General features: G+C 37.6%; 1 protein-coding gene across 1 annotated transcript in view; it reads right to left on the reverse strand.

Moving 5' to 3' along the window:
- Window positions 1-4,439: 4,439 nt before the first annotated feature.
- Window positions 4,440-12,790, reverse strand: part of LOC130214880 (formin-binding protein 1) — a 145,233-nt gene continuing 136,882 nt past the window's right edge. Inside the window, 7 exon segments of the mRNA XM_056446727.1 lie at window positions 4,440-5,145; window positions 7,045-7,118; window positions 7,121-7,196; window positions 7,557-7,684; window positions 7,767-7,861; window positions 7,864-7,898; window positions 9,440-9,549. Of these exon segments, the coding sequence (XP_056302702.1) occupies window positions 4,956-5,145; window positions 7,045-7,118; window positions 7,121-7,196; window positions 7,557-7,684; window positions 7,767-7,861; window positions 7,864-7,898; window positions 9,440-9,549 (708 nt within the window). The 3' untranslated portion in view covers window positions 4,440-4,955.

The following is a 12,790-nucleotide window of genomic DNA, read 5'->3' on the forward strand; positions in this document are numbered from 1 at the left end:
CCAGGAAAACAGCTCTGCGAGGAAACATCCACACACAAAAAAAAACAAACATATCTCATATCTAAACTGGACAGTATGCAGGAGAAACCAAACATGTTTGTGTGGATGTCAAGGAAAAAACTGAGCAAAACCAGGGAAAACTGTAGCATTATTTCTTCATGTTATAAGTATTAGTATGAAACTATGTGTTGAACTTGAACATGATGCGAATAAATAAGCTTCATAAACAGTATGGGTGTGTATATTGAACTCAATAGTTTTCTGAATTTCTCTGAAAATGATAATTAAACATTATTTTGCTCATTATATGGATTTACTCACTTTTTTAAGGTAAGCGATTGCAAGCTATTTATATGGGCTGAATTTCAACAAACAAATTAAAATGTAGTAATGTTCAACTTGATTTGTTTGTTTAAATTCAGCCCATATAAATAGCTTGCAACCGCTTACCTAAAAGAATGTAGCAAATCCAATGAATCATTTTTTTTCTGTGTGGTATTTTGGCTGGTTTAATTTTGGGCCATGTCCACATGTACATGGGTATTTTTGGAAATTGAAAGTTCTCCTCTTTCGTTTAGGAAAAATGCAGTGGTAAATTATCAATTTATCATTCAATTATCATCAATTAACATGCAATTAAAAAAAAACATGTCACAAGAAAATGTAAAAATGATTATGAAACAATGTCAAGAGCAGGCCAAATCAAACAGGTGGCGATATATCCCTAACCGTAAAGTCATGTTGGCCAATAAGAAGCCATAAGAAGGGTTATCCATTAAGTGTGATGTCACGTAAAGCAGCTTCCAGGTCCAAGCACTCTATCAAACTGTATGGGAAGACTTATCAAATGGTAATATAAACATTTACAAAGCGCTGTAATACTTTCAAAAATTACAATTGCAATATATATTATATATATATATAAATAGGGGGGGGGGGGTGTATGTGTGAATTGGCGCGGGCCCTTGATAATGTCTCTGGGGCCCCCCTAAATGTATGGGCCCTTAGAATCTTCCTAACTTTCACCCCCCTAGCGGCGCCCCTGTGTGTGTGTATATATATATATATATAGTATATATATATATATATATATAATATATAGTATAAATATATAGTATAAATATATAGTATAAATATGCTTGATATGAGATGAAAAAGAATAATTATTGTAAATTGTTAAAAATATTGGTGTGTAATGCAGCAAGTTCAAGACTTGTTGTGTACGCCATGCTCTAAAAAAGTAGTCATAAGCAAATATTTCTCAATTCAAATGAGTAGCGGCTTGAACCGGAAACAGTATTCCAGACGTCACGACTTAACAAGCAGATTATTGGTTCCAGTTGGCTGTCAACATGGCGTATTTTGGGTTGCATCAGCCATTGTGTAGACATGAGTCTAGTAAACAATGAAGATCGCTGCATAAAATCCAAGTTAGGAAATAATGGTATTTATAAGCCAAATACTTTAGTTTCACTGTTGGACATTTCATTGTATTTTTGCTGTAATTTATTAGCAGCACTATTGCCAGAAAGTTACCACAACTGCCCCTTTACAGTAATTACCAGTAAATGTGTTTTACAGTAGCAGGGCCACACCGCAATTATTTTTTACTGTAAAATAGTCTTACTGCAACTTCTTTTTATTATAAAATGCCCTTTACCGCATTTTAATTTTACAGTATGACAATTTTTACAGTAGTTTTACTGTAATTTACACATTTTACACAAGCAGTACAAAACCTACAATTTAATTAAATTCCAAACAAGTGACTATTTTCATCTACAGAAGCAGTACTTGATTACTTTGATTACAGTAGAATACCACACATTCCTATATGCAGTAAGTTACTGAATTTTTTTTAAAAATGACCAACAAACCAAAGCATTTCACAATCATGAGGGGGGAGGGGGTCTCTCCACACCCCCACCAGTGTGCAGCATCCACTTGGATGATGCGGCCGGCAGCCATAGGATAACGGTGCCAGTGCGCTCACCACAAACCAGCTATTGGTGGAGGGAAGAGACAGTGATAGAATTCGGTGGATGGGGATGATTGGGAGGCCTTGATTGGTAGAGCTGACGGAGAGAATTTGGCCAGGACACTGGGGTTACACCCCTACTCTTTACGAGAAGTGCCATGGGATTTTTAATGACACCACAGAGTTGGAATCTGACAGTATAGTGTCCCCTTCACTTTACTAGGGGCATTAAGACTCAAACAGACCGCAGGTTGAGTGCCCCCTGCTGGTCTCACTAACACCAGTTCCAACATCAACCTAGTTTTCCCATGTGGATCTCCCATCCAGGTACTGACCCAGCTCAGCACTGCTTAGCTTCAGTGAGTAAGCGGTTTTGGGCTGGAGGGTGATATAGCTGTGGCACAGTGTACTAGACCCCAAGATTTTTGAAACTCTCTGACAGGGAATGTTAAAAATTGTTTGGTTCAGTGACACAATAGGGGCAGTTCACACAGAATGCAATTTTCCTTTCCAATATACTACCTAACCATTGTTTTCCATGTTTTTTAGATGCCTTGTGAAGTTAAAAGAGTTTTACACACCCAGTGCTGCTCATCACTGTCAGTTACAAGCAGTGGACCAATCAGAAGAGCTCGGAGGTGGGACAATAATCCCACGTTTCTGTTTACCGAATACCCTCATGCTTTATGTCTCTATTGTTTTATTATGTGCATCTTTTAAACCATTTCCAAGCATTGCGTCTTGTTTTTTTTAAGATGTGAATGAGCTCATACTGTGGAAAAAAAATACCCATGTTCGTGTGGACAGGGCGATATTATTGATCCACATCATAATTGTAACTATATATAAAAAAAACATAAATGTATATTTTATATTTCATAACTTAAATTATATGGTAATTAAGTGGAATTTTGATTGTTTTAGTAAAGTAAAAACAAACTTTTATCACATTAAAGCTATTCTGACACTACCATAGCTTATATAGAGATATATATAAATGTCACACACCCCAAGATAACAGCCATAAGACCTATAATCTGACAAGTATTAGCAAATGATGATTTAACAATTATTAATGTTTACTAAAATAAAAACGTATGCCACTTGTAAACGTTATTCTTACTATTGCTTAAAGCTGATGCCAATGTGAGCGTAAAAATCATTTTCAGAAACAAACATTACTTTAACTCTATGATCTAGGCTGGACCGTACGTTTATTTACAATGACTTCACGTATGAAAAGAGTAGAAAAACTTGCATGTATCTCCTCATATGTGTGTTGCATTTGCGTGTAGATTTAACTCGAACGATCTAACATGCGCTGCTACTCAATACGGCAAGATACTACCAAAGTCCCTTAAGACAAGTCATTTCACTCGGCAATCTTTGAAATGCCTCTTGGGCAGGCTCAGGCATACTGTCTGAATGGGGAAACATCAAACTCTCCAAAACTGTTTGCCTAGCTTACGATTACATTTCATATTAGGAATCAGCAATAAAATTAAACACAACTGTCTCTTTAGTTTCATTTCTATTATTCAACTATATTTTTTTCAAAATATAGCGATCAATGATTGGCTCCTGTATTAGAAGCGGGCTTTATTCACCATATACGATTGATGATTGGCTCCCTGTACTAGTAGGCGGGCTTTATTCGCCATATAGCGATCGATGATTGGCTCCTGTACTATAAGGCGAGCTTTGTTTGCCATAAAGCGATCAATGATTGGCTCCTGTACTAGTAGGCAGGGTTTATTTGCCATATAGCAATCGACAACTGGCTCCTGTACTAGTTGGCGGGCTTTATTCGCCATATAGCAATCGATGATTGGCTCATGTACTAGAAGGCGGGCTTTATTCGCCATATAGCGATCGAGGATTGGCTCCTGTTCTAGTAGACGGGCTTTAGTCGCCTTATAGCAATTGATGATTGGCTCCTGTACTAGTAGGCAGGCTTTATTCGCCATATAGCAATCGATGATTGGTTCCTGTACTAGTAGGCGGACTTTATTTGCCATATAGCAATCAATGATTGGCCCCTGTACTAGTAGGCGGGCTTTATTCGCCATATAGTAATCGATAACTGGCTCTTGTACTAGTAGGCGGGCTTTATTTGCCATATAGCAATCAATGATTGGCTCATGTACTAGAAGGTGGGCTTTATTCGCCATATAGCAATCGATGATTGGTTCCTGTACTAGTAGGCGGGCTTTATTTGCCATATAGCAATCGATGATTGGCTCCTGTACTAGTAGGCGGGCTTTATTCGCCATATAGTAATCGATAACTGGCTCTTGTACTAGTAGGGCGGGCTTTATTCGCCATATAGCAATCGATGATTGGCTCATGTACTAGAGGGTGGGCTTTATTTCGCCATATAGCGATCGATGATCGGCTTCTGTACTAGTAGAACGGGCTTTATTTGCATCAAGTGATCGATATTTGGCTCCCTGTACTAGTAAGCGGGCTTTTTTCACCATATAGCAATCGATGATTGGCTCCTGTACTAGAAGGCGGGCTTTATTCGCCATATAGCAATCGATGATTGGCTCCTGTACTAGAAGGCAGGCTTTATTCGCCATATAGCAATCAATAATTAGTTACTGTACGAGCAGGCAGGCTTTATTAGCCATATAGTGATCGATGATTGGCTCCTGTACTAGAAGGCGGGTTTTTATTCGCCATATTGACCGTTACACTTTTCCCCCATTCAAAACAATACGAGTGGCATGTCTTACGCATTCTATAATCTTTAATACTACCGCCATATGAAACTATGGTGGACTAATGTCTACAACCATCATGTGCTTAGACTTATACAATCATGTAGTCATCCAGAAAAACAAAAAGTCTGTCCACTTTACCAAAAACAGTTTAAAAAAAGTCACATTCTTGGCTTAAAGAGAGTCAGGAGTATACACACACACACTCTAGAGAGTTTTCATAGACAAACAGACTGAGGAGCTGAAGCTCTCGGTCATATGTAGGTTATGGCACCTTTGGCGTTGGAGTCCAGAAAGACCTCGACATAGGATGTGGGAACGTAACCTTCCTCCTCCTCGTTTCTTCTAACACGCGTCCATCCATCACCTTTGTCTTCCTCTATTACGTACAAGAGCTCACCCTCTGTTATCGCGATGGTGCCTTCGTTATGACCTACAGAGAAAGTGATGGGAAACTATGAAGAACAAGTCTCCTATGGCTGTATTTACAGTGTGTTGCTATGTGGTTGCTGGGGTGATTTGATTGGTCTGCTGGGGTGATATGAATATGTTGCTATGTAATTGCTGTGAGTCTTTGAGTACGTTGTTATGCAGTTGTTAGGGTGATTTGAGTATGTTGCTATACAGTTGTTTGGGTGACTTGATTAGTCCATAGTGTGTTGCTAGATGGTTGCTGTGGGGATTTGAGTATGTTTCTATGCGGTTGTTAGGGTGATTTAAACATGTTGCCATGCGGTTGCTGGGTCATTTGGGGTGATTTGAGTACGTTGTCGGGTGACTTGAGTGGCCCATAGTGTGTTGCTATGCAGTTGTTAGGGTAATTTGAGTATGTTGCTATGCAGTTGCTGGGGTGATTTGAGTAAGCTGCTATGCAGTTGGGTGACTTGAGTAATCCATAGTGTGTTGCTATGTGGTTGCTATGGTGATTTGAGCATGTCGCTATGCGGTTGTTAGGGTGATATAAGCATGTTGCTATGCAATTGCTGGGTCAATTGGTGTGATTGAGTAACTTTGCTATGCAGTTGGGTGATTTAAGTGGCCCATAGTGTGTTGCTATGTGGTTGCTATGGTAATTTGAGTATGTTGCTATGCGATTGTTAGGGTGATACGAGTATGTCGCTATGTGATTGCTGGGTCATTTACAGTGATTTGAGTATGTTGCTATGCAGTTGCTGTGGCTATTTGAGTATGTTCCCATGCAGTTGTTAGGGTGAAATGAGTATGCTTCTTTGCAATTGCTGGGTCAATTTGTGTGATTTGAGTAACTTGCTATGCAGTTGGGTGACTTGAGTGGCCCACAATGTGTTGCTATGGCGGTTGCTGAGGTCATTTGAGTATGTTGCTATGTGGTTGCTGGTCATTTGGGGTGATCTGAGCATGTTGCTATACAGTTGCTGTGGGTGACTTGAGTGGTCCATAGTGTGTTGCTATGCAGTTGCTGGGGTGATTTAAGTATGTTGCTATGCGGTTGCTGGGTCATTTGGGGTGATCTGCATATGTTGCCATGAGGTTGCTGTGCATGACTTGAGTGGCCCATAGTGTATTGCTGTGCAGTTGCTGTGGGTGACTTGAGTATGTTGCTATGCAGTTGTTAGGGTGATTTGAGTATGTTGCTATGCGGTTGCTGTGGCGATTGAGTATGTTGCTAGGCAGTTGTTAGGGTGATTTGAGTGTTCTATAGTACATTGCTATGCTGTTGCTGTGGTGATTTAAGTAAGTTGCTATGCAGTTGGGTGACTTGAGTAGTCCATAGTGTGTTGCTATGTGGTTGCTATCGTGATTTGAGTATGTCGTTATGCGATTGTTAGGGTGAAATGAGTATGTTGCTATGCGATTGCTGGGTCATTTGTGGCGATTTGAGTATCTTGCCATGCAGTTGTTAGGGTGTATTAAACATGTTGCTATGTGATTGCTGGGTCATTTGGAGTGATTTGAATATGTTGCTATGCAGTTGGGTCACTTGAGTGGCCCATAGTGTGTTGCTATGCGGTTGCTGTGGTGATTTGAGTATGTTGCTATGCGGTTGCTGGGTCATTTGGGGTAATTTGAGTATGTTGCTATGTGGATGCAGGGATGATCTGACTATGCTGCTATGGAGATGCTGGGGTGAATTGAGAGTGTTGCTACACAGTTGGGTGACTTGAGTGGCCCATAGTGTGTTGCTATCCGTTGCTGTGGTGATATGAATATGTTCCTATGCAGTTGTTAGGGTGATTTAAGCATGTTGCTATGCAGTTGCTGGGTCATTTGGGGTGATTTAAGTATGCTCACTAGGGTTAAGCCTAAGCTCATGTTATTGCTGTGAATATTTGCTAACGTATTTATTGATGAAATACCTTCAATGGGTAAAGGGCTTTGCAGGTGCCGATGGTCGGAAGCATGTCTTCCTCAGCGTCATCAAACTCATCTCCAGACTCGGCTGTTTCAGGCTGGACTTAGATTCTTTAGACGTCTGGACCTCAGAACTCGGTTCCTCTGTGTAACTGCCATCCGGACTGCTCCATCACACACACGCACACACACGTACACAATAACTATAGCAGCTGTCATGAAAACACAAGTATCTGGAAAGTGTGAGCATTGACCTTAGTTAAAGGAAATAAAGTTGTTTATTGCTGAATTATGATTATTAAATGCTGTACAAATATTTTTCATTAAAATTACATGTCAGTTAATACATTAAATAATGTTAATAAATGAAACCAGCGTGACCAAAACATTAATATTATACTGATTGATATAACTGATTGAAATTACAATATAATTAAAATAAGACGATAATAAATGCATAAAATGGTTGTGGGCGGAGTTAAGATGTTCCTCATAAGCACAGATGTGTGTGTGTGAGTGTGTACCTCTCTCTGTCCTGTGCGCAGTTGTTGTTGGTGGGAGGTGTGCTGTTTTGGGTCTCGTATACTGTGCTCGTCCTCCGTGAAGAGTCACTCTTTACCGGCATCCTTCCTTCAACCTCCGCTAACCAGCCCTAAAACACACACAAACAAACTCATTTCCACTGAACTACTCACCCAGGCTTGTGCTAAATAGAGATACTCAATGACACACACCTCAAATTTCTGTGCCTCCACCTGCAGTTTCTCAATGTTGTGGGCGATCTCTGCTAACCGTGGGTCCACACTGTTGGGATCCCCCATCTGTGGTTCTTTATATATACTTCCTTCATTTTAGTCAAAGCATCTCTGCAAGGAAAAAAAAGAGAAATACACATCAAACATTTTACTAAAATATTTGAAAATATTATAAAGGAATCCCTAATGCACTCTGATCATTTGGAAGATGATTCAAATACAGTAAGAGTTTCAAATAAGAGTTCTTGAATTGGCTTTCTTATGCTGAATGATTATGAATATTATTCATCTTCTTTAGCAGCCATTACACATTATTCTGAATAATGTTGTGCTGCTGGAATGGCAAAAAAAGGGATTTACAGAAGTTTTTTTAATTTATTCTGTCTGTCCTCATGTGTTACTAGGTATTTACAATAGAGTGAAAGTTAAAAAAAAACCTGTGAGATGTTGAAAATGGCTGTAAGAAAATTCCCAAACAGATGGTCATAGATAAATGGATGGATGGATAGATGGATGGAAAAAAGTTTGATGAATTGAAATAAGGAAGGAAGGAAGGAAGGAAGGAAGAATGGATGGATGGAAGGAATAATTTATTGATGGGTGGATAAATGGATGTGTAGAGATGGACTGATGAAAAGAAAGAAAGAAAGAAATGGATGGATGGCTGGATGGAAAAAATAAAGAAATAGATGATTGATGGATGGATGAATGAAAGGATGGATAGAATGAAAGATATGCATTGATGGATGGATAGATTGATGGATGGAAAGGGACAAAGAAAATAAAAAATAGGTGGATGGATTGATGGGTGGATGAATGAATGAATGAATGAATGAATGAATGAATGAATGAATGAATGAATGAATGAATGAATGGATGAATGGATGGAAGGAAAGAAATTTATTGATGGATGGATAAACTGATGGATGTATAGAGATGGATGAATGGATGAAACAGAAGAAAGAAAGAAAGAAAGAAAGAAAGAAAGAAAGAAAGAAAGAAAGAAAGAAAGAAAGAAAGAAAGAAAGAAATGGATGGCTGGATGGAAAAAATAAAGAAATAGATGATTGATGGATGGATGAATGAAAGGAAGGATAGAATGAAAGATATGCATTGATGGATTGAAAGAGCCAAAGACAAGAAAAAACAGGTGGATGGATTGATGGATGAATGAAAGAATGGATCAATGAATGAATGAATGAATGAATGGAAAGAAACAAAGAACGGAACAAAGAAGTGGATGGATAGATGGATGGATAGAAAGAAAGAAATAAAGCGAAGAATGGATGGAAGGAAAAAGAAATGGATGTATGGAGGGAATGATGGAAAGAAAGGTGGATTGATGGATGGATGGAAAAAACAAAAGAACAAATAGGTGAATGAATGGATAGATGGATAGATAAAATGTAAATAAATAAAAAGTGATGAATGGATAGATGGATGGATGGATGGATAAAAGTTTGGACTTTTGCATCCCTTTATAGCCCATTGCTCTTTTTTCTTTTACATATTTATTTCAGCTTCTTTCCTTTTTCCCATCGTTCAAAAAGAAAGAAAGAAAGAAAGAAAGAAAGAAAAGAAAGAAAGAAAGAAAGAAAGAAAGACACTGTATCTGTTGTGCAGCTTGGACTGGTCCTGATAAGTGTGTGTACCTCTGGTCCATCTCTTTCTGTATGTCTTTATTGATGTCGTCAATCTTGGCCTGCAGCTTCTTCCGTCTCTGCTCTGGAGGAAGATGACTGAAGTCCTCAGGATTGGAACCCTGAGACGACACACACACATCAAGACATAAACACTGAGAATCTCAACCTTAGAAACACACACACCAGAAAATACAACAATAATCATTATGCATATGCATAAATAGGGCGGGTCAAACCAGGACACATCAAATCACATCAACTGACTATTAAAAATGACTGTCTTCCTGTCATCTGGTTGGCTAACTGACTTTGGAAACCAGCCAATCAGCTTTCAAATCAACTGTTTATCAAAGGCAAACCAGATGAGCTGATTACATCTAAGATCAATGATTAAATGAACCTATTCAGTCCGATGCCAACAACAAACAGTTTCCATGACATTTTTAAAGGTTTTTTTTTGCTTCCTCATCTTTAAAATTTGATTCTGGTTTAAATTATGGATTTGCTTTGCATCTGACCTCATGTGCCCTATCGGCTTCTCTCTCTCTCTCTTTCTCTCTCTCAGTAATATCTTGTTTCTGTCTACATTAATGTATTGATCTTCCAAACACTCAAGCCACTCTTTTTCCACATTAGTTCTCTCTTACAGGAACTATAATCTTATCCACATGATGGTGCTAAAGAGCCATGATTTTGAGGATGTTAAAGGGGAACATCCATATTATACATTTTAATTTCAAGATGATGTCTTATGTCCTTAGAGTGTGTATGTGAAGATCAGTATGTGATGCTCGGATCGATAGTTAATATTTTTTAACAGGTAAAAGACAAGAAAAGTAAGATTGTGTCCTTTTTTTTATTTAATTTTATGAAATAAACACAATTACCTTTAACTTTGTAATATTTGTAATAAAATGAACACTTACCTGACTGAAGTTACTACTCACTTTTTTATTTGTACGTTTATTTGATTATCATTATCCTTCATTTTTAGGGAAATCCTGTTTGAAATCATCCTGTTCTTGATCACTCAATCATTGTATTTCAAAAAATTATATCTCCCCCACTAAAACTACTATAGAGTGGTTTTATAGAGAAAAAAACTACTACAAAAGTACTATAAAACTACTATAAAAAAACATATTTGATGAATTTTATGTAAGATGTCTGCTATTCTGTTGCATATATCATTGACTTAACAAGCTATTAGAATTTCATCTTGTCTTTCAGCAATAGAAAAATCAACATCTGCACCAAATTTCATATTTTTTCTCAGTTTGGTGGGAAGATGAGTAAAAATAGGTGTATTTCCCCTCAAATATGAACTACATATTATGAACTACAAATATAAACTACATATTCTCACTCTTTCATCCTATATGAGCCATTAAAACAATCAACAACAACAAAAACTTAATTTTTTATCTTTTTTCATGTCTAAATATTCATAAATAGCTGAATTTATACTGAAATAGTTCAATATTCATTCATTTTCCTTCAGCTTAGTCCCTTTATTAATCAGGGGTCGCCACAGCGGAATGAACTGCCAACTTATTCAGCATATGTTTTACGCAGCGGATGCCCTTCCAGCTGCAACCCAGTACTGGGTAACATCCATACACACTCATTCATACTCATACACTTCGGCCAATTTAGTTTACTCAATTCACCTGTACCGCATGTCTTTGGACTGTGGGGGAAACCAGAGCACCCGGAGGAAACCCACGCCAACATGGGGAGAACATGCAAACTCCACACAGAAATGCCAACTGACCCAGCCGGTGCTCAAACCAGTGAATTTCTTGCTGTGTGGCAACAGTGGTAACCACTGAGTCACCGTGTCACCCCATAGTTCAAAATATATATATTTTATAATAATTTGTTTTCACTATTATTTCATGTCAGGTTTGACAGGTTAGAGACAGGCATCCTGAAACTCTTATTCATCTAAATTATAAAATTAGTCTATGTACTAGCAGCCTTTTATTATTTCAGCATGGACTGAATAGGTTGTATGACGGCTGTATGTTTTCTTTAAAAGCCGTCCACAGGTCAATTCAAACTTCTCACTAATAGGTCAAAGGTCACAAGGCAGGCACAGCGACCTTACCACTTCTTCCACACCATCATACTGTCATGCAACAACAAACAACCAGAAAGGTCTGAGCATGCATTGCATTATTACTCCAAAATACAGTTAAATTAAATCACTGGTCATGACAGGCAAAACTCATTACAGGCAAACGTAAAATGAAAGATTAAAAACAAAAATAAATGTACACAAGCACAACATACATGTACACTCAACTTTGTACTCACCCTCTTCAAAAACAAAGACAAATTGTTAAAATAAAATGTTTTGATTATTGAAGATTTCTTTAAAGAAAGATCTAATTATTTTTAAAAAAAAATGTTAGGAATAAACTCTGAAAGAATTAACAGGGATCAAAATATCTATAAACACATGAAGATTTTCTGTAAATGGAAACTAAACATTGTATACAAGTATAATAGTCAACTGTAAAAAAAAACTACACCATCGGGTAATTCAATAATCACATGTAAAAACAAAGAGTGAAACAATAAGAGGCTTCGGGATTGCTTGATCTATTCCAATCGCTATTTTTAAAGAAATAATTCACACGTCATCTTGTGATCAAAATATGTTCAACAAAACACAAAAAAGAGATTTCGTAATAGGCTTACGCTGCTCTTTTCCATATGATGAAATTGATTCTTTTCAGCAACTCCTTTTAGCATAGGGTGTGCGATACTTTGATACCAATAAATGTATGTTTTTGGCTGGTTTATGACTAAATAAATAAGACCCCAAAACCACCAGTAGGTGGCAACAAGTCCTTTTTATTATAAGTGAATTATTCATTCAAATGATTCATTAAAATTGCAGATTCAATTAAAAACAGAGTCTGGCTGTGTCCGAATTCATCTACTACTCAGTAGGCACTACATTTAAATTTAAATTACTACTCGACTGTTAGAAAATTACATTCTTTAGAGTATGAATGTGAGTAGTATGAATGGAACTCGGACGAACTACATCCGCCATTTTGTCATGATCACGTAAACTACCCAAACTTCAGAATCTCGTCGGAAGTAGTGAGTCATCCGGGTAGTTCTCGCATACTGTTTTTCGAATTCTATGAATTTGGACATACTACTCGACTCGCATTTTTTAGCACACTATACTGTATGAAAGTATGAGATTTTGGACATAGCCTCTGTCTTTTACAAGTGGATCATTGATTCATTGACTCAAATTATTTGTTTGAACATAGATTCAGTCAAAAATTAAATGAAAATGGCCTAATATTTCGTTTCATTTATTTACACCGGCAAAAC

This window comes from Danio aesculapii, chromosome 21, assembly GCF_903798145.1.
Source record: "Danio aesculapii chromosome 21, fDanAes4.1, whole genome shotgun sequence".
NCBI classification, from domain to species: Eukaryota; Metazoa; Chordata; class Actinopteri; order Cypriniformes; family Danionidae; genus Danio; species Danio aesculapii.